The sequence below is a fragment of the Phyllopteryx taeniolatus genome, chromosome 15 (genome assembly GCF_024500385.1).
Source record: "Phyllopteryx taeniolatus isolate TA_2022b chromosome 15, UOR_Ptae_1.2, whole genome shotgun sequence".
NCBI lineage: Eukaryota > Metazoa > Chordata > Actinopteri > Syngnathiformes > Syngnathidae > Phyllopteryx > Phyllopteryx taeniolatus.
Genome location: NC_084516.1, coordinates 2793999 through 2818378, shown reverse-complemented (window position 1 = coordinate 2818378; position 24380 = coordinate 2793999). Strand labels below are relative to the sequence as shown.

The 24380-nt window shown below is 42.4% G+C and overlaps 2 protein-coding genes across 9 annotated transcripts in view; both read left to right on the top strand.

The window, feature by feature from the left end:
• Window positions 1-331: 331 nt before the first annotated feature.
• dck (deoxycytidine kinase) lies at window positions 332-6180 on the top strand. Of its 3 annotated transcripts, XR_009784588.1 has the most exons (8): window positions 332-665; window positions 902-1017; window positions 2769-2962; window positions 3854-4001; window positions 4138-4253; window positions 4538-4614; window positions 5383-5482; window positions 5941-6180. XR_009784588.1 is itself a non-coding variant. In XM_061747908.1 (7 exons), the coding sequence occupies exons 1-7, from the start codon at window positions 443-445 to the stop codon at window positions 5965-5967; spliced, it is 924 nt and encodes a 307-aa protein (XP_061603892.1). In that variant the 5' UTR covers window positions 395-442; the 3' UTR covers window positions 5968-6180. The 3 variants fall into 3 exon arrangements, 2 of the variants coding, with proteins under 2 accessions (XP_061603893.1, XP_061603892.1); XM_061747908.1 differs by lacking the exon at window positions 4538-4614 and having other exon boundaries at window positions 395-665; XM_061747909.1 differs by lacking the exons at window positions 5383-5482; window positions 5941-6180 and having other exon boundaries at window positions 362-665; window positions 4489-4607.
• A 1009-nt stretch (window positions 6181-7189) lies between these two features.
• The window catches only part of LOC133490012 (electrogenic sodium bicarbonate cotransporter 1-like), a 30191-nt gene continuing 13000 nt past the window's right edge, over window positions 7190-24380 (top strand). For 2 of the 6 annotated variants that reach the window (XM_061799473.1, XM_061799474.1), the window contains exons 1-13: window positions 7192-7452; window positions 10657-10730; window positions 11667-11843; window positions 15882-16014; window positions 17281-17441; window positions 17539-17718; window positions 18169-18264; window positions 19235-19311; window positions 20800-20957; window positions 21024-21111; window positions 22214-22368; window positions 23143-23259; window positions 23340-23514. In XM_061799473.1, the coding sequence (XP_061655457.1) occupies window positions 7436-7452; window positions 10657-10730; window positions 11667-11843; window positions 15882-16014; window positions 17281-17441; window positions 17539-17718; window positions 18169-18264; window positions 19235-19311; window positions 20800-20957; window positions 21024-21111; window positions 22214-22368; window positions 23143-23259; window positions 23340-23514 (1608 nt within the window). In that variant the 5' untranslated portion in view covers window positions 7192-7435. Of the gene's footprint in view, window positions 7453-10656; window positions 10731-11666; window positions 11844-15881; window positions 16015-17280; window positions 17442-17538; window positions 17719-18168; window positions 18265-19234; window positions 19312-20799; window positions 20958-21023; window positions 21112-22213; window positions 22369-23142; window positions 23260-23339; window positions 23515-24380 lie in introns of those variants that run through there. The other 4 variants (XM_061799472.1, XM_061799476.1, XM_061799477.1 and 1 more) reach the window with 4 other exon arrangements.

Below are 24380 nucleotides of genomic sequence, written 5' to 3'. Positions count from 1 at the left end.
CACATAAATGTCAGTTGACACTCGTGCCGTGAACCTTACCACGGAGCAGCGAGTAAATGTATATAGTATACAATGTTGCCATTGAGGATAATTTAGTCTCCGAAAACAATTATGGCTTTGATTTGACTTGACAGTCTTCACATAATCTCCGTGATTCTTCCTGGGCGGAAGTGACAACACTCAAAAGATGTTTGTTAGAAGCAAGATGTGCTATTTATTTATTTATTTATTTTACATATATGTTTAACATATCTTGGTGACAGTTACCACGTTGCATTTAAAAAAAAATAATTACACTAACTGTCATCATTTGGACGTATGAAGTCGTATTTCAGTGTATTATGTTATAAATGACAATGATACACTTTGACTGTACTTGCGCGCTGTCATAGTTTTGTTTTTTTCAAGTTGATCGTGTTCCCGGAACATCTTTGGTTCAGTGATGTGTGGCTTCCGGGTCGCTGCTGCTGTTGTTGCCCGCCAAACTTTGACGTCCGCCCGCCGCTTTCCTGCTTGTTATCCCAAGTGGCAGGCGGTACGGTCGACTTTAACGTTATTTATCGGTAACAAAAACATGTCTTTAACCCCGAAGAGGCCGCGCTCCGATCCAATGAACGACTCCATGGAGAAGAGGATCAAGCGGGTTTCCATCGAGGGCAACATCGGTGAGTGTGCTCAAATTGATCAAATAGATGTTGTGTGGTTGATTGCAATTTATAATTATAACAACAGCAGCAGCAGCTTATAATTTAAATGGCACTAAGCTAAGATAAAACAACAGCCAGCACCCCGAGAAGCTAACGTAGCTAGTACGTGTCTGCTAAGTGATTATTTTGACGTGTTTTATTATTATTATTATTATTATTGTTTTTTTTTGTTTTTTTTTGGGTGGGTGTTCCAGCGGCTGGAAAGTCGACTTTCGTCCACCTCCTGGAGCAGGAGTGCGCCGACTGGGAGGTAGTACCCGAGCCTATCGCTAGGTGGTGCAATGTCCAAACAAGCGGCAGCGACTTCGAGGTACACTCTTCCCCCGAATATTCGCGACTCGCGTGTTGGATGCCTTGGGATACATTACAGAGCCACTTGCAGTGGGAGAAACATATTCAAATAGTTTCTTTCAAAAAGCAAATGAAGTGGCATAATTTCTAAATGCAAGCTGGAAAGACTTGTCAAGTAATGTAGTTCAAGTCTAAGACGAGAAGAGTCTCATAAATACCAAGTCAAAGTCAAGTGGAAGCTGTCATAAATTTTTGCCAAGCAAGTCTCAAGTCCTAAAATTGGCGACCTACTGTAATTCAGTCCCGCACCTTTGCTGTGTAACTCTACTTTTAGGCGATTTTCAGCCAAATTATCATTTTAAAGCTGACCCCCCCAAAAAAAGGTCGCTGTGAAATTACACGGACCGCAAACCAACGAAAGAATCCAGAGATATTTGCTCTTGCGAAAGTAGCGGACATGGATGTGACATAACGTGGACACGGATACAACATCCAACCGTGCATTCACATAACTGGGAGCGTCTTCATCTGGATTTAGATTGCAGCTGCCACCTGTCCTTATGTCGACTGCACGCCGCTGATCACTCTTTAATGGCCTCGTGCGCACGCGCCCTGTTCAACATTCCAACTGCGACCGCAAGATGAGCCTCACTTACAAAAGACATACTTGCCCTTATGTTTTGCATGTAATCGTATGCAATACTATTTTAAAAACAATTATTTCACACAACTAATAATGACCCTTGCCGGAAGTTAAAAGAATATATATACAGTTTTGTCATATTGCATTTCCTTGTTCAGGCAACACCTTTACAGATGCCACTTATGGTCTTTGGTAATGTTTTTGTTTGACGTCTCTCATGACGCATGGTGGTATCAGGTTTCTTATTCATTTATAATTTATAATAAATGTATAAATGCATAAAAATCACGTCAAAATAAATAAAATTACAACGGTATTATTAATACATGGGTATAATTTATCAGTAATTTATAAAATAATTAAAAATAAACAATTGCAAAATAATTTTGAATTAATGGACGGTAATACACAATCTACATTATATTTCTATATGATATAAAAGTATTCATTTAAAACAATATAATTACAATTACAAATTAATAAAAATGAATAAATGGAATTCATAATTACTTGATGAATAAAAAATACTATTGAAAAGGGATGTATTTTACAATTATTTTCTGAGTAATACAAAATGAATATAATATATATAATTACACTACTGTATAAATAAATACAAAATTAACATAATTCATAATTTATACATCAATACAAAATAAATACATTTGCAATTTAATGAAATGTGCATATGTAGTTTATAATTTCTTTATAAACAAATACAAAATAAATACAATTAAATAATACCGGTTACAAAGAAATATAATTTTGATTTTTTTTAATAACTACAAAAATAAATACAATTAAAACATTAATAAAAATCACAAAAATAAATAAACAGTAGTCAATAAAGATAAATACAGTGAAGTATTAAGTAGTTAAAAATAATGGCTACAAATTAATACAATTTTGAATTAATTTATAAGTAAATACAAAAATAATCTGGTTAAAACACTAACATTAACACAAATATATTACAATCAAAACATTAATTAATAAACATATATAAAAAATAATACAAATGAAGAGGCCCGCGTGTCTTTTTGACGTGACTGAAAACACAACTTGCTTATAGTTTGTTGTCATTTTTTAAAAAACGTGTCAGCACAATGTGTAACCGCACCCGGCAGGAGCTGACGGCGTCGCAGCGTAGCGGCGGCAACGTGCTGAAGATGATGTACGACAAGCCTGAACGTTGGGCGTACACCTTCCAGAGCTACGCCTGCATCAGCCGCGTGCGCGCCCAGATCCGCTCGGCCAACGGGAAGCTGCGAGACGCCGAGAACCCCGTGCAGTTCTTCGAGCGCTCCATCTACAGCGACAGGTGTGCCGTGGCAATGTTACTGCAGTCGCGCGCGGCATTCCGTGTCGAAATAAGTTGGCGTGACGGCGGCAAGACAGGAGGACGCTCCGTAAAAGGCAGACAATTTCCAGAGCTATGGATCATTTTACACTTACAAAAAGAGAAGATAAATTGTAATGTATAACACCACAGCATGTCTCCAATCAGCAACACATAAGATAACATCTTGACACTAGCTTGTGGGCTAGGCGGCCAGCCAACTCAACACACTTTCGCTGACGCCCACGTCACTCACCAGCCCAGCCCCGGCCTTTTCAAGCCACACACAAAGTCACAGATACTACAGTGAAATGTGGACAAAAATAATATCTGTACCTCAAACGCACATGCTCGTGTTTAATAGAGCAAAACATTTTTTTTTTTATCCGATTGCAGCGTTCCCTCGCGATATCGCCGTTCACATATTGCGGATTCAGTGTTTTTTCATATTCATATGGCGCATAATTCACCATATCGCTCGATTTTGAGTGCATGCTGTAATGTTTTTGTGTGGTAAAATAAACACTTCTTAGCCTAAATTTACAAAAAAATTAGATACATTTTCATTAAAACATACTACAAGGAATATAATATACATAGTGTATAGTACAACAGTACTGTGCATAAGTATGTTTTAAGAGCATAGAAAATGTTTATAAGAGTCTGATAGAGATTTTTAGGAGTGTGGGGAAGATTAATAAGAGTCTGGGGAGGTTCATAAAGCTTTAAAATATGCATAATAATTTTAAAAACGCAATCGCTACTTTGCGGAAAACGAGGGATTTCTGTAATTTGATATTTAAAAAAATATCAGAGCGCCGCAGGCTTAATATTAAGTATAAATAATCGCGAGTGTATTTGTCCGTGTGTCAGGTACATCTTCGCCACCAACCTCTATGAGAACGAGTGCCTGAACGACACGGAGTGGGCCATCTACCAGGACTGGCACGGCTGGCTGCACAGCCAGTTCCACCGGCACATCGAGCTGGACGGGATCGTCTACTTGAGAGCCCCCCCTGAGGTACGTCCGGCACCCCCGCCGCACGCCCCCCAGACCCTTCTTCTCCTTCAGAATCGTCTTTACTGCTCAAGCACGTGAAAACACAAAACGAATCCGTCCGCAGTCGTTGGAGTCACTTTTGTTTCCGGTCGTGTAGAAGTGCATGGAGAGGCTGCGCCTGCGGGGCCGAGAGGAAGAGCAGGAAATCCCTCTGGAGTATCTGGAGAAGCTCCACGCCAAGCACGAGAGCTGGCTGCAGCACAAGACCATGACGTGAGGCCCACACTCACACACACACACACACACACGAGGGGGCCCGAGCTGGCCTCGTGCGGTCACGTTTGCGTCACCCAGAGAAAGAGCGCCTTTCATGAAAGAAGCCCGGGGGAGGATGGAAGAGAGCCCATGTGACCTGCCTCTGCGTGTGTGTACTTGTGTGTATTTTTGTCCATATACTGTGATTGTGTCTATATATTTGTGTGTGTGTGTGTGTGTACTGTCTATATAGCTCAGTTTCCAAATATACATGATCGAAGATAACTGCTGAAATCTCACAGCTGCTTTAGAGTGCCTCATCGTTTGGTCGGGAGTGCGCGTATGTCACGGAGGGAAGGTGGAAGAGTCGTATGTAAGGGTAAGAAAGATGCTTGATGATGTCGCATCCGTTTTTTCCAGGTCGTAGTAGCGGTATTTGATTGACAGTTGAGCAGGGCGTGGTTTCGGCGCTTTCAGCAAAGAGCTGAGAGAACGGCTTGACTTTTCACTAGTCTGAAGCCTCATTTCATCATTTTTTATACTTAAAATTAAATAATAATAAATTATAATAAATCATTCAAAATTTGGCAGGGTTGTTAAGTGACAAATTTACAGTACATTTGTTTTCACTTTATCTTTTTAGGTAGTTTTGAAAAATTTTTCATTTTCTGCAAATGAATGCTCTAAATTTCAATATTTGTCAATATTTGCGAGTTATTTTGTCAACCGTTTTGAAGTTTGTGACATTCGGCTTTGGGGCATAATTATACATACCTTGGTTGAATTTGTAAGGTGTGTACCATTCTTTATAGAAAACAGGATTGATCAGGCAAAATACATTTATTTTAATTTTAATGGGATGCAAATTAAGATGCAAGGCTTTTCAGTAAAGCAAAGTCGTTGCACCAAAATGGCAGAGAAAATATTTGAGGGTCCTCATTCAGTCATCTGTCCTAGTTTCCCCAAATATTGCCCAAATTTCAGAAAATCTGCTGCTAAACTTACGGCCACAACTGTATATGTACTTTACAAGTTGAAAGTTTGGGTGCACTTTCTAATGCTTTTGAATGAGAAACTGTCAACGGTTGGGACAGAGTAATCCTCAAATAGAATCCCGTGCCAATGTCTGACCTGTCTGGTTCGGCAGGATGGACTTTGAGTACCTGGCCGACGTGCCGGTGCTGACGCTGGACGCCACGGAAGAGTTCAAACACGACAAGAGCAAGGGCGCCGACATGCTGGAGAAGGTGAGGGAGGCCGTGAAAAGCTCGATGGAACGTACGGCCCACGTTTCAAGTCACGCTAATGTAGACGGTCATGGCCTTGAAATGAACATTTTCACCCAAAATACAATTTGACATTTGAATCAATTGTTCTCCCTTCGCTAGAAAATGGAAATGTTGAGGTTTTGAAAGGAAGTGCTTTTTTTTCATGAAACAGTGCTAAAACAAATTTGGCCAAGGGAAATAAGTGGAGATTTTATTTTAGTTTTTTTTTTTTTAATTTATTTTAATCGTGTCACATTAAAGGTTTTGGGACACTCACCGAAAGTGAGACGCCCCATAATGTAATGTAATGTTCCTGTTGACGCCCTCTACACAAACGCACAATTTCGCTGCATGTGAATAACAAAAGGTGTGTTTCCGTGTGTGTTAAAGAGGGTTTTGTTGGTATCACTCTTAACTGAAAGTCCAAACTCTTCCAGGTGAAAGAGTTCCTGAGCGCCTTGTGAGGAACCACAGAAGACCCAATGGGACAAAGGCACTATTGTTTAAATTTTTTTAATCATTTTTTTTAACAATGTAATGCCCCTGCACTGCCATTTTTTTCACCACCTTTTGTGTATTTATAATAGTGTATGTGTGTGTGTGTGTTTGTTTGTGTGTGTGTGTCTGTGTGTGCGCGGCTCACAGACTGAAATAAACTTCTATTAACAAAAACATTACATAGTGTTTTATTTCAATCGGATAACATTTTACAGAAATTATTAAGATTTCCGCATACATTCTGAGACTGAAATAAATTCTTTGGCAGTGGTCAATTTAAAAAAAAAAAAAAAGAAAAAAAGTTGTTTCAGTAATTAAAAACCAAGTCCAGCAGATGGCGCTAGTCCTCCTGACGGATTTAAAACGTCTTCAATAGTTCCATAATTTTGTTACTGATATACTTTTACACTTCAATTGCTTTTTAAAACTGAACGCATTGTATTTTTATATTGTAAATTTTAATTTATGAATATCAAATTTGACCTGAACTTGCACTTTTTTAAAGATTTAACACTGCATAATCCAATGAAACACCTTATAATACAAGGTAAACAGACTGAAAAAACGCTTCTGCTTCCTTGGAATCAACTTTTAAATGCCTTAAATCGTTCATAGTTCTATAATAATAATAAAAGTACATTTTAATGTAATTGCTATGACAAAAGGTTAAAGCAAATTGATATGGAAAACAGCAATGAAGCCATTGAAGTGGCTACATTGTATTCTTATATAAACAAGTTACATATACATAATATACACGCTATGGATATTCCTTTTCCACACTGCCTAATCCAGTAAAACATTGTGTCTTGAAATATGCTCTTAGTTGCTTAGAATCAACTTGTAAATGCATTTAATAGTTTTTTTTTTGTTTTGTTTTTTTTACATTTGAAAAAGGCAATTCAAACCTTTTTGCTGTGACGTCCATTGTTTTAACATTTTCATACATACAGTGCTCCTGCTTACCTAGAATTGACTTTTAAATACTTATCAATACAGTCATTTTAAGTTACTACTATAATAGAAATCAATTTTAAATATCATTGACAAGAGGTGCGCGCGCGTGTTTGCGCATGTGCGTGTAAAGGTGAGGGGCCGGCTCAGGGGAGCCGCCCCCATCTCGCCGACGTCACTGAGGAGGAGGGATGACACTTAAATGCGTGCAAAGGAGACACCAGCAGCACCGAGAACACGCGGACGGCGCTTTTTTGGTTCGTTTGCCCCCCCCCCCCCCAACCCCCACCCCCCGCCGAGCGCGCACGATGACGCCTGGACGCCACCTGTGAGGCCCGCCTCAACACGACCCGCCGCCCGCCGCCAACCTCCCGGCACGGACGCGCTCGGCAAGCCGGCTCGCAGTCACCGCCGCTCGGCTACACGTCGGCTCGTCGTCCGCTTCCACGGAAGACAGAAGAAGAAGGAGAAGACGCGACCATGACTTCGGAGAAGAAGTAAGTTGGATGAAACTTTTGAAAAAGTTCTCCGTCCTACAACTTTTCCTTTCTTTTTTGTTTGTTTTTTTGGAAGTGACATATAGGCGTTAGTAACGTGGACATGGATTTAAAGGAGCCGCTAATCGGTTTTGCGATGAGCTGTCAGTGTCCATTAAGGCGCGGGTGGGGGGGAGACGGGGGCGCGCACGCACGACGTCCGGGGCGCCCCGGGGAGGGGGAGGGGGGGAGGGGGGGAGGGGCGACGAGTGACCCACGAAGAAAAAGTTGCGGGGTGGGGGCACACTTTTGTCAGTTTCTACCACGGTGCCGCTTCAGAAACTGACCGTTGTGTGTTCTCTTAAAGGCGGGTTGAGTACTACTAGTGTTCACTATCCTTGATATCCAGCTCAAAGTTCATGGACTAGTATGCTCTTTGTCCTCACTAGTAGAACAATTCAGAGCACTGGTAGAAGGACTGACTTAATAGGAAAGTTTTTTTCTCCTCCACTACTGGATGACATTTCTGCCAACTAGTAGGCCAATTTCTGCATACACTAGCTGACAGCGTAGTTTTGCCTCACTAGTCATGTAGTTGGACTAGTAGCATGAGAAAGTTGCCCTACTAGCGAGGACAGAAAGCGAACTCGTACTTAAAATCGATATCACGGTATGGTATGAATCCATAAAGCCATTTGAGCTTAAAGTCCATGTACTAGTACACACTTTGTCCTCACTAGTTCAGCAATTTGGCGCACTAGTAGAATAACTGTCTTACTAGTATTTTTTTCCCACTACTGTATGACATTTCTGCAATCTACTAGAACAACATTTGCCAAACTAGTAGGTCGACTACATGGTACTCGGGAGGCAAAAATGTGCACTAGTTGACGTGCGCTACTACTTCTACTAGTTAAGCGCTAAATGTTGACAAGTCAAATTTTATGTCACTAGTAGTACTCGTGGCAGGCACTTGTCAACTAGTACACAGTTTTGTCTCACTAGTATTTGATATCCATGTACTAGTACAATGATTCAGATTCTAGAATGACTAAGGTGCAACTGTGACTCATTAATCAAGTTTTTTACACTAGTGCGTGACATTTCCGCAAACTTGTAGGACAACCTTTGCGTACTAGTAAGACTAAATGTTACTAGTGAGGTGAAACTGCATTAGTTGACATCTGTTAACACACAGATGTCAAGTAGTGCAGTTATGCCTCACTAGTACTGTGTAGTTGGCCCACTAGTATGCCATACCTTTCCTATTAACGTGCGGAAATGTCATACAAAACGTTCCAAGCAAGGCACGGTTTGCTACTAGTGCACTGAATTGCCTTACTAGTATTGCTTGTGTTTATTGAATATCCTCGACAGCCAGCTTAATGTCCATGTAGTAGTACTTTTTGTCCGCTCTAGTAGGACAACGATACGTTACTCGTGAGGCAAAATTTTGGACTAGTTGGCAACTGTGTGCAACAAGCACTACGAGTGATGTTATGACAATCTACTAGTGAACATCTAGTGCTTCACAAGTAGTACTAGTAGCGCGCAAATGTCTCAAGACTATAACCTTGTCGTGGGACTCCGACTTACTGTTACAGTAAGGTCAAAATATTAGGGAGGGCTCTCACTATGGCGCAATTGTGGCACGAAAAACTTTCTGCCAGTGTCAGTGGAAACACGATTATTATCTGCAAAATGATTATTATCTTGCGGCTGGTAAAAGTTGCCCGCGTCACGCCATCTCTTGATCGCGGGCTGATTTTGATGAGGATGAGGAGGAGGATGATGATGATGATCTCGAGGTCATAGAGCATTAAGATAAGATCAAAGGAAGATTTACACGCTGTCGTTGGATCTTATCTGGGTTACGCTTTCATGCACAAAAGTCTGTGTGTGTTTGAGAAAAGTGTGTGTGAGAGGAGTGCATATGAGAGTGAAAGGAGTGTGTTGGTGTGAGAGAGAGAAGAGTGTATATGAAAGAAAAAGGAACGTGTGTGTGTGTGGGAAAAGAGAAAAGTGAGTGCGAGAGGAGTGTATATGAGAGTGGTGTGAGAGGAATGTCTCAGCCTGAGCAGAGTGTGTGGGAGAGCGCAAGGTGTAGGCGTGAGTGAGACAGGAGTGTGTTAGTGTGACCTGTAAGTGAGAGAGGAGTGTGTGAGTGGTGCGTGAGCCTTGGAGCAATGTCCGCATATGAGAGGAGTGTGTGTGATTCAGAGGTACGTATGAGAGGAGTATGAGTGTGTGTGTGTGTGTGTGTGTGTGTTCGTTCCGCCACCAGAACTTTTCCGTCTTCATAAGGTTGCAACCTGAGCCTCCTGCTGGCCCTGAGGGTCCTGCAGCAGTTTCTCCGAGAGCCGCTGGAGGGGTGGGAGTGTTACGTCACCCCCCCCCCTCTGTCCCTCCCCCACCTAAGGATGCCCTCCAACCCTACTGGGCCCCCATGTCGGCCCCCCATCCCGAGGGGACACACTGTCTCCTTCCTGAGTTGGTTTCCAAACCTTTCAAAATCGTAACAAGTCCACTTCCCACCGTCATGCTCATCAAATTCTACAGACATCTCAGACATTGAATTTTATTGCCATTTCATTGTTTTAAGTGACACCGAAGCTCGCAGCTTTTTTATTAAATTTAAAAAAAAATTATTGTTACTTTTTTAATCATCTGGAGTTGCGTGATCTCCAAGTTTGCATCAATTTTTTTCTCTACATTTTAAAAATGTGTTATTGTTTTATTTGACCTGTATTTTATATATATATATATATATATTGGCTATTTTGATTTTAAAAACGTTTTTATATTTTCATCGTATTAAATTGGAGTGACCTCTAAGCTATATTATGTATATGGTTTTTATTTATACACATTTCGTTTTATTGATTTGAACTGGATTTATGCACGTATTTTTTTTAAGCTTATATCGTATTTTAAATGGACTTGAGTGACATCTCAGCTTGCTATTTTATGTTTTGATTTCATTTTATTTAGTATATATTACTCATTTCATAATTTGATAGATATTATATATTTAATTGAAATTTTTCATTTACATTATTTTATGATATATTTTGTATTTAATTAAAATACATTGTTTTTTTTTTTTTTTTTTTATTTTGAATGAATGTTATTATTATGCATCTACATAATATAATAATACAGTAAAATAAGTATTTATTTCATTCCTACTTAATACCTTGTATTTTATTTTGTTTGTTTTGGCAGAGTGGAGGACGAGGCGGTCCTGGACCGAGGGGCGTCTTTCGTCAAGCACGTTTGCGACGAAGAGGAAGTGGAAGGTGAGCGGTGGCCTCGGTTTTTCACCCGCCCCACCAGGAAGTCGGTTGTGTTAGACTTGCGCTTGGCTGCATGAGAATGTCGTCGCTCAGGTGAAAACAGAACGGGAAGTCCCGCTACCGAAACTCTGCTGAGGAGGAATTATTGTCTACATTTAGTTCAGTGGCAGCACAATTGTGGTTAGCTCGTCTTTCACATACTTCTAAAGTTCTATTATGAAATAATGAGCTCATCTCAATGGACGCACAAATTGTCGCTGTCGGGCGGAATCGTCGTATCTCCCAAGTGACTTTTCAGGAAAGAAAAAGAAAAAAAAGCTGTCTCTCTTGCGTTACCAATCCGTCGTTCAAGTTGGTATCATATCTTATATTGCTATCATATACTATTTTAATACATGAAATTACTAATTTAATACATACAAAATTCATTGATTTATTTATTACACTGCGCTTGATTAAAGTGGTACGTAAACGTAGATGCCGCCAGCCGTGCACGTCAAAGTCTGCGCTTATGCCGACCCCCAGACTAGACGAAAAGCTTTTAATTGTTAACAAAAGCAAACGACTGTGGTTACGTCATCATCGCAAACTCATTTTCAAAGTGTTTAGAGCATGAGTGATGCAATAAATACGATAAAAACGATGAGCTGACTAAGCAGTATATATAATATGTGGAAATTAATCTGCACACATTTACCTTTGTGGCTGACCAGTTCCTTCTGCATTACAGGTCAGCATTTTTAACAAAACAAGCTTACTCAAATGTATCTAACAAAACTATTTTCACTCGTTATTGTCTAAAGAACATCCAGACATTTACAGCACTTTTCAGACAACAGCAACAAGATATACACAACATAAAACAAGACTTGACCATATGCGCCTCATGCCAAGAGTTTTTTGTTTTTTCCCCCCTAACTTCTTGTGTTGTTTTGGCAGGTCACCACACGGTGTACATCGGCGTTCACGTTCCCAAGAGCTACCACCGCCGCAGACACCACCGCCGCAAGTCCAGCCACAAGGAGAGGCGGGAGCGCGCCGAGCACAGCGCCGAGGGCTACAAGTCGGACGGCGACAACGCGGACGACGTCGGCGCCAGTCTCCTCAAGCCGCTCAGTGAGTTGCACTTATGTCTCCTACCTTGTGAGCAAAGAAATGGTGCTTTTCGCCAGGGATAGGGAAAGGGTCCTACTACGGGACCAGGCCCCAAAAACGCCTGTTTAAGAATTTTTGGGGTTTAAAAAAAAAAAAAAGCAAAACAATTTTTTTTTAATGCAGTTTTAATGAGCATCCATTATCCAATGATTTTCGCTATTCGCGGTCGTACCAGATGTCGTTCGTCTTTGTGCAAGCTTAGTATGATGACGCCGGCGTTAATCCGAGATTGACAAAATTTGGATTGTTTTTGTTGTTGTTAGTTTTAAAGTATCTTTTTTATGGGAAATGACATTGTGCGTTTGGGAAGATAAGAGCCAGTTGTTGCCGTGGTTACCAAACAGCTGCGATAGCATCTCCAAAGGCAGGAAGTTGGTGTACTTTGGGGCCACTAAAAATGCAGGAAGTATTTGTTAAAAAAAAAAAATAAAGAAAACTTTCACTTTCAGTCCCACGCACCCCCCAGGGGGTGTGCACACCACTTTTTGTGGCTCTCTGATGTAAATGTGCACCAACTGTTTGTCTTCTAGGACAACGTTAACATTAGCAAAGCGCAGATAGCTTTTTATTTATTTATTTTTTTTCAGACCGAGTACAAGTTCTTATATTTGAGAACTGACTGATACCGAGTACCGATACTTGATAATGTGATTACGTCTCGCAATTGAGATGAAAATGGGATTTATTTTAATCAAATATTCTTCGCAAACACGGCACGTTTCATTCAAATATCACACTTTGTAGAGAAACAACTTGCCATTACAACATGACATCGCTAACAGAATAAATCGCGTGTTACAAAACAATGAATCATGGCAACAGTCAACGGATAGGGGATGTTAACTAAAACATTCAAATACAAATGTTAATTCCCAAAGTAATTGGTTTCGTAATACTTCACAGAAAGAAAGAAACTGTGTCTGCCCACGCAGCTGTGGCGTGACTGCAAGCGAAACCATGAATGGCAGCTGCACTGGACAGCAAACCAGCATTAATTACACAAGGAGCGAGTGAAAAATAATGTAGACACAAACAAAATTACCTACAAAACGGTTTCATCTGCGCAACACACAAACACCTGCAAATTAGTTTAATGTAGCAAAAGTGCATTTCCATCTGCAAAATGTCCCTTGAAAGGCGACACAGATCACAGTTTGGGCTCATAACTTCTAACGAACGCTCTTATAAGCACATCACACACACAAAAAAAATACGAAAACAAACAATATAATAATATAACAATCAACTATTCCGGATCGTCAACGAAACGCGATTCGCCACACTGCAGGCGGAGGCCATCCAAGGCGTCCCATCTGTTTTGAAGAGCATAATTTGCATTCGCCTAAAAGTGTTGTCATCCGTGTCCTTAAACCTATAATAAGCAAGTTTTCCGCTACGTCATTTTCGGTGCGCCACAAAGTGAACCAGCATGAAAATGACTACGGTAGTCACTAAATATAAAAAATCTAATACTGAAGAATACAGCAAGATATTAGAGGAAATGATAGAATTAATCAGCATTGTGTCTCCTCTAGTAGTTGGTTGGTAAGAATGGATTATTATTATTATTATTTTTTTCAAACCAAAAAAAGTTACATACGCTAGCTTTAAAGTGTCTCTCCACGCACACAGCTGACATGGGTCCTACCTGGGAAGTACAGTATATGTCAGGCTCATACGGTAGCCTAACAGAGAATTCTTACGAGTACCGATATTGCTATGAGTCTGGCTACATCCCAAGTTAACGTGCTCGGTTCAGACGACAACAAAGATTTTCGCTTTTGCGCAATTGCTTTTCCTTCCAGATGCCGTGTGTTAGTGTGGTTTGTGTTCATGGATTTTCACTTTTAAATTTCACGCATCCACGGGTGAGTGTACCAGTTTGGGATTTTCACTTTTTCCCTTCTTACAGTTTCCTTGGGTCACGTCCTTTATGATTGGCACTTTTTTTTTCTTTTTTTTTTAATGGCCGTAGGACCTGCTTTGTGAGATTGCAATAGACCAGATAAGTGTTGGTGACTGTACGCTTTAACACGAAGACTCTTTGTGGCTTCATTTTGCTTGATCTTCATTTCATCTAAAACCCCTGCCTTACAGCGTCTTGTCTCTGGCTTGGTACCTTCAAAGGTTGTTTTGTTCCCCTAACACACGGAAACATACCTGTACCCTGCAACACACGGTTACCTTTTTAGTCCTTTGGAGACCATTAGGGGACATTACAGAGTCCTGATGTGCCTTTTTATTTCTGTCATTGGTACTGCGTTTTACTTCAAGGCTGCTAAATTAAGCTCACGTGTTGTGAGTTGGGATTAAAAGCTCAGTTTGGAGCCTCTTGCGGCTCCGCTGTTGTGTAACTTTCCTGGTAGAGTCTCTTCTCGAGCTAATCCTCGTGGTGCGGTGTCATTCAGAGCGTTTGTAGTTGAGCTTCTAATCAATGAACGCAAGGACAAAAACCGGCGGCACGTGACTGAGACTGTCAGTCAACCGTTGGTCTGACGTCAGACCACACGGCTTCTATGAAGGAAGTAAACATTCGACAGTTCCTCGGGGCAAGGGCGTGTTGAACAACAGTAGTATCCGTTCCGACTCCCAGCTTGTCAACATAACTGATTTAAATGTGATCTGGCTCAAAATTGCTAAAAGTGTAGCAGTCAACGAAGTACATAGTCCTGGTTATCCCTTTTACCGGTCACAATGCCAAGCTCAAACTTAAGAATTTCCCTCTCATAGGAAGAACGCTACAGACTTTCAATCATTGTTCCACAGTAGGTCATGTCAGTACACATAATTTGACCTTCAGACTGTAAATTGCAAATATGTTTGGAATAGGGGTGTAACCAGTCACTCAGGCTATTTGTATTTGTATCCTTTTTTTCCCGTGTGACTGTGCCAAATAGATTAGGCGGAAGGTTTTCGCTCCTCAAGCAAAGTCAAGAGTGGTTACCACCTACAGTACTTTGTGATTCAGCTTTGCGGAAATAAAACCAGGAAATGGGGGGAGCGGGGCGGCAGCAGCGGTAAGAGGAGGAGTGGGGGGAAGGGTGGTGGGAGTTGGTGGGTTGCGGGGCATCTCATGAAATCGACCGTCAAAGATATGAATCTCTATTGTGTAATTTCTCTGCCACTCGCTTGTCCCGTGCAGAATTCCCAGGGCCGAAACCCCTGATACTACTTCCTAACCCTGTACTGCTCAATGCCTTGATGCTACCTCCTGAACCTTGATTCTGCCCTCTAACGCCATAATATTTCCACCTAACCCCCCCCCCCCCCACCCCCAATCCTAGCTCCTTGCCCCCCGATACAACCGCCTAAACTCAGGATACTACCAACTAATTCCCTGACGCTGCCACCCACCCCAATACTACCTCTTAACCCACAGATCCTACTGCCTAACCCCCCCAAATCATCCGCCGAATCCCCCGATACTTCCACCTACCCCGCACGCCTACCATCTAACCCCCTTAAGCGACCGCCAAACCATCTGATAGTACTGGCGCCTGCACCCGATACTACATTCTAACCCCCTGATCCTACCACACAGCCCCAACACTAGCACCTAACCCCCTATACGTCTTTTTAACCCTCGGTCTTATCGACTAAACCCCCGTTACTACCATCTAAGCCGCCAATACTCTGATACTACTTCCAAACCCCTGATCTTATCGCCTCACCCCCAAGCTTACCTTCTAGCTTCCTGATACTACTTCATAACACCCTGATCTCACCACTCTCACCAGCTGATATTTTAACTTCCTGATGCTACTTCAAAAGCACCGTTGTCCTACCGCCGAACCCCAGATCCTATGTCTCATAATAGCCGCCTCCAAAGATACGAATCACGCCTGTGTAAAAGCGCAGGCTGCTTGTCGGTTCCGTGCGGAATTCCTGAACGTTCCCCATGACACTGCTGCCTAACACCCCTGATACTACATGTCATGATGTCAGCCAACCAAAAGATATGAATCGCAATCTGAATTCCTGAATTTCCTTTGTCTTCAGTTTCCCCGGCGGAGAGGATCCGCTTCATCCTCGGTGAGGAAGATGACGGCCCCCCGCCTCCTCAGCTCTTCACCGAGCTGGACGAGCTGCTGGCGGTTGACGGGCAGGAGATGGAATGGAAGGAGACTGCCAGGTAAAGGATCTCCTTGCTGCCCTGCGCACTAGTGTGTGAGGTTTCACTTTGCGTTTGGTACTGAGCACCGAGAGCTCGGTGGTTACGAAACCCTTAATAAATTATAGTAGCGGGGGGGTGGACTACCGGTCTGCTCTTATCAGATAAATCCCAGTTGTACCTGCCCTGTGGGAGCAGGAAGGGGCAGAAACTCCCAGAGGTGGAAAAAGTACTCACAATCTGTACTTAAGAACAGAAAGGGATACTTTTTTTTACTTTATACTTTTTAGATACTTTGTTTAAAAAAATAGTTAGAAGTAGACCCACTGTTTCAACCAACTGCTGTCTGTGAATTTAAGTAAAAAAAAGAGCAGTCCAAATTGTACTTAAGTGCACAAGGTGCTTTAGAATCAAATAACATGCCTGAAATGTGTCATGCACGACGTGGGTGGGCGGGGTCACAAGCTCGACGACCGTTACGCTCTCCTCGTTAGACGGCGTGCGGTGCCGAGCGCAACCCGATGCGCAGCCAGAAACCCCATCCCCCTGGCGGTCCCGGGAGAATGACTCTATTGTGGCAGGGACATCTGAGGCGGGATTATCATCGAGAATCCTTGTCGTCCGTGTTACCTGCCAGTCTGCCATGTGGCATCATGAATAATCGCCAGGCTGCATCCTGCTGACTGGAAAGAATCTACCAAGATTCTTTTACGAGAGAAATCATGTTTGAATAGGTTTTCTTGAAGCATAATCCGTTCCTGGGACACTTGTCGACACCCTGTTTTTCATGTATTTCAGTATGCCACTGCAGAAACACGGGCTTGCGATTTTATGCGCCTCCAATTCAGGTTCTCTCCTTGTCGTGATGGTTTTCCTCTGTGGTTTACTATCACGGGTACCCTTCTGGTTGGTGACTTTTAAAGAAAAAGAAAAACGTACAACTTGAGACATCAACATCCATCCATGGATTATTTTTTTATAGCGCTTATTATCCTCACAAGGGTGGAGGGCGAGCTGGAGCCTACCCCAGCTACCTTTTGGGCAAGAGGTGGGGTACACCCTGGATCGGTCGCCATCTGATCGCATGGCACATATAGTCAAACAATTATTCACATTCACACAGATGGAGAATGTCTTCAATTAACTGTTGGCGAGAGAGGTGGAGTACACACTCTTTGAAGTTCTGCGTTTCTTGAAGGCACTGGAAGCGTCTTGGGCCTTCATTTGGACCCAGTACTAAGGTGCTCCAGTGTGCCACCGACCTCTTTTTGATTCTCGTGCGTCCAGATGGATCAAGTTTGAGGAGAAGGTGGAGAAGGGCGGCGAGCGCTGGAGTAAGCCCCACGTGGCCACGCTGTCGCTGCACAGCTTGATGGAGCTCAAGACGTGCATCGAGAAGGGCACCATCATGCTGGATCTGGAGGCCTCCACGTTGCCGCAAGTCGTCGGTAAATCGCCACGTTACGCGTAGTAGTCCCCCGCGGAACTGACACCGACTTTGCGATTACGATTGAATTTCCTTTTTTTTTTTTTTGCTTACGCCAGAGATGGTGACTGACAGCCAGATCGAGAGCGGCCAGTTGAAGGCGGATCTGAAGGAGAGGGTTATGTACACGCTGCTACGCAAGCATCGCCACCAGACCAAGAAGTCTAACTTGCGCTCGCTGGCCGACATCGGCAAAAGCGTCTCCAGCGCGAGCAGGCTGTTTTCCAGTCAGGAGAATGGTATTACTACAGCAAATTACAAGACGCCCCCCCCCAAAAAAAAAATTGCTCCCACTTTGACTGGCCAATACTTGTATACGCTACTTACAAAAAGTTGCCGCTATTGGGCTTTTTGTGTCAAATTTTAAGATGAACCTCAAGTGCACCATAACTAATAACTCTGCCCCAGTGACATTTTTGCGCTTCCAAAGCACTTTATGACAAAGTTTCATTCTTCAAAGTTAATTGAAATCTAAATGGGGGGGGGGGAGTAATGGCCAGTCAAAGAGTAAGTCAATCTATTCGGGACGCCCTGTATCGCTAACCTTTTGAATTCTTCACACCTACGTTCCATCTTTCCACTAACGACTTCCTTTCTCCCTCATTTCTTCCTGCTTCCCAATTTTTTTCTTCTCTCTTGGGGCGCCCGTCGTCTCCTCCAACTTCCTGCCCTCTGTCGGGGTGTCAAAGCGCGCAACCTCACCGAGCACCCGGTGCCTTGTTTATCCCCACATGAGCCAGAAGACCCCTGTGAGGTCCTGAGGAGTGCCAGCATGGGATACCTCTGTAAGTGAGGTTGGGAAGACTCGCAATCCGGCTTTAGTTGGCTGTAATGCGGCTGGAATGATTTAATAGATTTGTGTGAATGTTAACAGTCTTTAAAGTCTTTTTCCGTTCGCATAGAAGAACCCCACGATAGTACTGTCAAACTGCCTTATTCATTGATAGTACTGCCTAATGGGCTAACTTTATGGCAAAACTCTACCACTGACCCCTAACCACCGATACTACTGCCATACCCCACCACCCCAAGCCTAGCTCCAGATGGTACTGCCTAAACTTTAGAACGAAACCCTAACGGCAATTTTTCTCCCCCTCATACAGACTGCCTAACCCCTAATACTGCAGCCAAACCCTACTGCCCATATCCCCCCGCTGAGCCCCCACGTACCAAAGCCCAACTCCCAGATACTCCTACTTGACCACCAAATACCACTGCCTAAACCCCTGATACATTTCTGTAGCGAATCGAATGTTGTTACAAAGAAAGGGATTACCTTAACTCTAACTCCCCTAAACGAGACACTTTGGTCACGCCACTGACAATTAGGAGGAATTAGGAGTCATGAGATTTTTATTCCGCCTTGACAGGTTCCAGTCTTCTGGGAAGACAAGATTTTAGACTTCGTCTCTGGGAATCTTTGCCCAATCATCTGATGCAGCTGTCAAGCTCTACCGCTAATCCCGACTGTTTACCGAAATTTAACAACGTTCCCGAGCTAATTGAAAGCATTACTCAGAATTCGCCGAGCCCGCTGACGTGTAAGACGAGTGGCCGCGGCATGAACGAGCGCCTGGCGTCCGTCCCAGGAGGCTTTAATCCTCGCTGCATTTAGCCCAGGTTTCTGGCTGCGCTCATCCACTTTGCTGCTGCTGCTTCTTTCTCGAGTCGATCCTGGGATTTGGTTTGTCTTAATACGCCACGTGGTTATTGTTTTTCGCTCTCCTAACGGCCGCCTTCGTGGCCTCTCCGCAGGTAGTCCAACCACGGCCCATCGCACCCTCACCTCCAACAGCCTGAGCGACTTCTCGGACAAACCGGAGAAGGATCAGGTAATATGTCCCCCCCCCCCCCACAGTCCCCACTCGAGTTGGGTATAGTTACTGTTTGCCTCAATACCAGTGCCAAACCAGTAAAAAAAAAAAAAAAAAAAGATAAAACAGATAAAAACTGATACTGAACTTCACAGGTGTTATTGCCATTACCGCTCAAAACGTTTACAGTTCAAGTGCACTTTAATGTCTAATAAAACTGCAGTTTGCACACATAGAAATCTTTGACAAAGACCGGACTGCAGTACTAAGAGCACACAATAACGCCAACACACAAGTTTGATAGAGTGGACAAGTGAAAACTGTCTTTAAATAAATATTTGAAGACAGTTTTGACGTTTTTTCTAAATTTTCAGCAAGACAAAAAGACTTTAAGATACAAGATCTTATTTTATCTTATCAAGACAATTCATACTCGTTCCATTGGCAGATTTATTTTTCTCCACTTATTTTCGGGACAAAACGTCTTGTTTTTAAAAATAGTTTCTGCTACTCCCTGCAGGCCCGCCTGTGTTGATTATTTTCTTACATTTGTTGCAAAGTTTCGGTCTTCTCTGGCCCAAAAAATACGGCCACACTTTCACTTGCTCCTTTGGTCTCATTTATCAAGCTAATTGATACCTGCGCCCAGTTTGCGGGAAGTAGTTCTTCCGTTGCATCACGTGACTAAATTGTGACGTGGTACTGAAATGAGTCAGCCCAAATTAGTGCTGTTATTTGAACAGGTAGGTATTGAACGCGTCCAAACCTGCACCGTGGCGGTACTGAGTTTCGGTGCCGCTGCCTTCTGTCAAGGTCGCCGAGCTGTCATTTGTCACTCTGAGAGCCTCACGCACCGGTAGATAAAACCTCCAGGCCAGCTGGCTCCGCTCTGTGCAACAATAAGCTCACTGTCTGTCTCGCAGAATTTCCTTTCACAGAAGGGCCGGACAATTCGTCTACTTTTCGCGTGTCGCGGCCGGGCCCCGTCGTCTCCACGCCTATCTTTTTGCTTCAATTGCGATAAAAGTGGCGTCACCGCGTATCACGAGTGCCTATTACTGAGGCCTCGGTACCGCAGTGCACGCACCGAAACAGATGACCTATTTGCCTTTAACCCATCAATGGCTTTTCCCGAGACGGCAACAATTACTTTCAACACGAGGCGGGAGAAATTCATGTCAGGTGCCGCCGTCGTCCGCCCCCGTTACCGATCTGATACTTCCTCCGAAGGTGGGAAATGTTAGACGCCGAGAATTGCTTTCAATACAACAGGGCGAGGGAAGCGAATGTCAAGCGCTTTGACTCGTCTTGCTTGCTGGCTTTAGTGGGCACTCGACTCATTTCGACTTGGGTCACGCAAGTACTGACTCGACTTGCTTGAAACTTGAAGGTTGAGACATGAGACTGACTTAATGACTTGCACATATGTGACTTACTCCCACCCCTGGCGAAAAAAAAAGGGGGAACTCATTCTGTTGTTTCCCGCCATTGTCTGCTCGCTCTCAGCTGAAAAACAAGTTCATGAAAAAGCTCCCCCGCGATGCCGAGGCATCCAACGTGCTGGTGGGCGAGGTGGACTTCCTGGAGAGCCCCTTCGTGGCGTTCGTCCGCCTGCAGCACGCCGTCATGCTGGGAGCGCTCACCGAGGTGCCGGTGCCCACCAGGTACGTGCGTTACGACCCGAGCGCTACAATGCTAATGCGAATTGCTAACGCAGCGTTCTGCGCTAGGTTCCTTTTCCTGCTGCTGGGCCCCAAAGGAAAAGCAAAGTCGTACCACGAGATCGGAAGAGCCATCGCCACCCTGATGTCCGACGAGGTTGGTTCTCGATGTTCAGTTAGCGCTTAGCTAAATGCTAACTAAGTAAAATAGCTACCATAGTAGCTTTTTCATTTTATTGTATTGGCGTACAATACATGCTGAATGACTCTTTAGATTCTTTTAATGATCAAATATTTATTTTAAAGTTGGCATCGAATGTCTTAGTCAAACGCTAATGGAGCCAAAAGCCTTAAATTATGCTTTTTTCTTTTTTTTTTTTAAAGTTTTTTTTTATTTTTTTTTAAAGTTTTTGTTTGAAAAATTATACATATCAGTACTTTTGGGGGGAATTACAGTTTTATTTGATTAAAAAAAAAAAATCAAATACAGTATAATAGAAATTTAATTCCAATAAAAATACAATATACGCAAAATTAGACCAAAATCTGACAAATGCATTTATTGAATATTTTATTATTTGTATTATTTAATATTTTAAAAACATTTTCAGTACCCTTTTAAGAGATTCAACATTGTCTTTAAATAAAAGAATCATGACCTGTCTGAGAAATTAAATAAATAAATTCAATATTTGAAAAAAAATACATTTTGAGGAATTACGTTTAAAGAAATGTAGTAGATGTTTGAGAAATATTTAAAATGTAATAATTAAAAGTTTTTAAAAAATGTAGTTGCTATATATATATATATATATATATATATTTTATTTTTAATTTTTTTTGACTATATATACATTTCAAAAATACTACAAATTATGTCAGTGTGCCTTACATAACCACTGAATGTTTTTGTTTGTTTTTGAAAACCCCTCAAGTAGCGTACGTACTTAATATTGTGGCGGTGTCCTGTCAGGAATGTCAAGTTCCCACATAGGCCTCTGCTTTTCCCAGAATGCACCCTGTGTCAACATGGCAGCACAGGACGCGCTTTTCCAGGATTTCCTCACATTAAACTTTACCTCCGTAGGGACATCAAAGCTTGTTGATTGCACGTGTGTGCTTGGCTTGGACCCCCACCCCGCCCGTGCCCTGCCCACCGCCCCCGTCCTAAGCCATCAGCGTTACACATTGAGTGACAAATATGCAGCCATGTTTTTCCCCAACAATGGCCGTCCGCTCATTTGTTTGTCGTCTGCTAGGTGTTCCACGACATCGCCTACAAGGCCAAGCACCGGCAGGACCTGCTGGCCGGCATCGAGGAGTTCCTGGACGAAGTCATCGTGCTGCCCCCTGGCGAGTGGGACCCCGACATCAGGATAGAACCGCCCAAGTCGCTGCCGTCCTCAGACAAGAGGTGGGCCCTGTTTCGTGGGGGATTGCGAATTTCCGCTAGTAATTGACGCCCCCAAAAGCTAGATTTTAAATTACGATTCAATAAAATCGCCCATAAGTTAAATACCAATTTGATGTAAACAATTCTAAGAAAAGTACATGCAAATGTATTGTAAGTTGTATACGACTGTCTGTGCTGTACTTAAAAATGTACCGTACTGGATTAAAAAAATGAAAAAAGTCACTGTAACATTATGCACAGTTCGAACATTTATTTCAGTAATACTGTTGCGTACCACCAGAGGGAGCCCACATACCACATTTAGAGAATGACTGGCCTACATTAATGGTTTAAACTTTAAATACACAACAAACGATGATCCCAAAGCACTTGAATTTTGCAAACTCATCTGACATGATCCTTTAAAACACAAACGGGTTAAATCACAGTAAAAATATCAATTTCACTACTTTTTGAAGAGGTTTAACACATTTGTTTTAAATGGTGAATTGAATTACTTTTTGTGAGGGGCGATGAAAAACTATTGGACATTTATGACAAATTTCAGTTGGGTAACTAACTACATTTGTATTTATTCTATATATATACATTCTCAAAAGGAAAAGTTTCAGAACTTTTGATGGAAAAATTTACATTTTGTTTTTATTTCATTGGAGTTCTAATGGAGACTGCGAGACTCCCTCCGCATCCAGATTGCACATGAGCGGCGCTCGCCAACACTGTCAGTTTTCATTTTTCATTATTTTCATTTGCAAACATATGTGCGTTCCCCAGAAAGAACCATTATGCTGGCTTGGAACCCCCGTCCATGAACGGCGATTACCCTCATGACGAAGGTCAAGGCGGGGGCGGAGGTCACCAGGTCGGCGAGGAGCTGCGGTGCACCAGAAGGTAAACGAAAACCAAAGTGGAGAAAATCTCCAATGTTTCACGTGGCGAGCGAGGGTCTCCTAAAGAAAGCGTTTTGTCAGGTTCTGCGGGGGTCTGGTTCTGGACGTGAAGCGCAAGCTGCCGTTTTTCGCCAGCGACTTCTACGACGCGCTGCACATCCAGTCGCTGTCCACCATCTTGTTCATCTACCTGGGCACGGTCACCAACGCCATCACCTTCGGGGGGCTGCTGGGGGACGCCACGGAGAGCATGCAGGTGCAACACGCGCCGCATGCGGACATCTAGAACGTTCGGAACAAACACGGGAAAAAAAACAAAACCGAAAACATACAAACAAAAAACTGTTTGTACGATGTCGCCTTGCGTCTTGTTGACCTTGGAGCAGGTTTTTGTTTATTTTGCCATCGCTGACTTTGCACAAAGTTCAACATGGCCGTCATGATCACATTGTACGGCGCAAAGCACAAACTCCCAGCGTGCACTTCGCTTCCCCCTCATATGAGTCAGTGCTAAAGATGATGAAATATTACATATTGGATTAGAGTGCGCAGGTGTAGCTAATGAAGTGACTTTCGAAGAGTTCAATTTGAAATTTTTTTTTTTTTGCAAATTTAACTCAACTGTTACCATAAAAAAAATGAATGAATAAATAGAATTTAAAAATGGTACGTAAAAAGATTTTGAAATAGATTTTTTGGATGAAATAAAATGTCATATTAATAATTCCACAATTTCTAGACTTTTTCTAGGCTATTTAAAATAGATCAATTCTGAGAAATTATTTATTATTTTAATGATACATCTTAGATTTAAATGTTAAAAATAACAATTTAAGTATATTTTGGGAAAAATAATCTTTTTGATTCAGGAACAAAATATATATTTCTGAGCTTTTTGTGAATTTCTGATGATGATGAAAAATGTAAAATTTCACTTTCATGGGAAATTATATTTCATTATGTTCCAAAAAATATTGAAGAAATTAGAATTTTATTTGAAATATTTGAATGTTTGGTTTTGGACGGAAATGACTTTGGAACGGACTCTTGCCCAACCAAAGTCAGCACACCCGCGACCTTACCGAGGAGAAGCGATTCAAAGAATGGATGGATGGAAATATT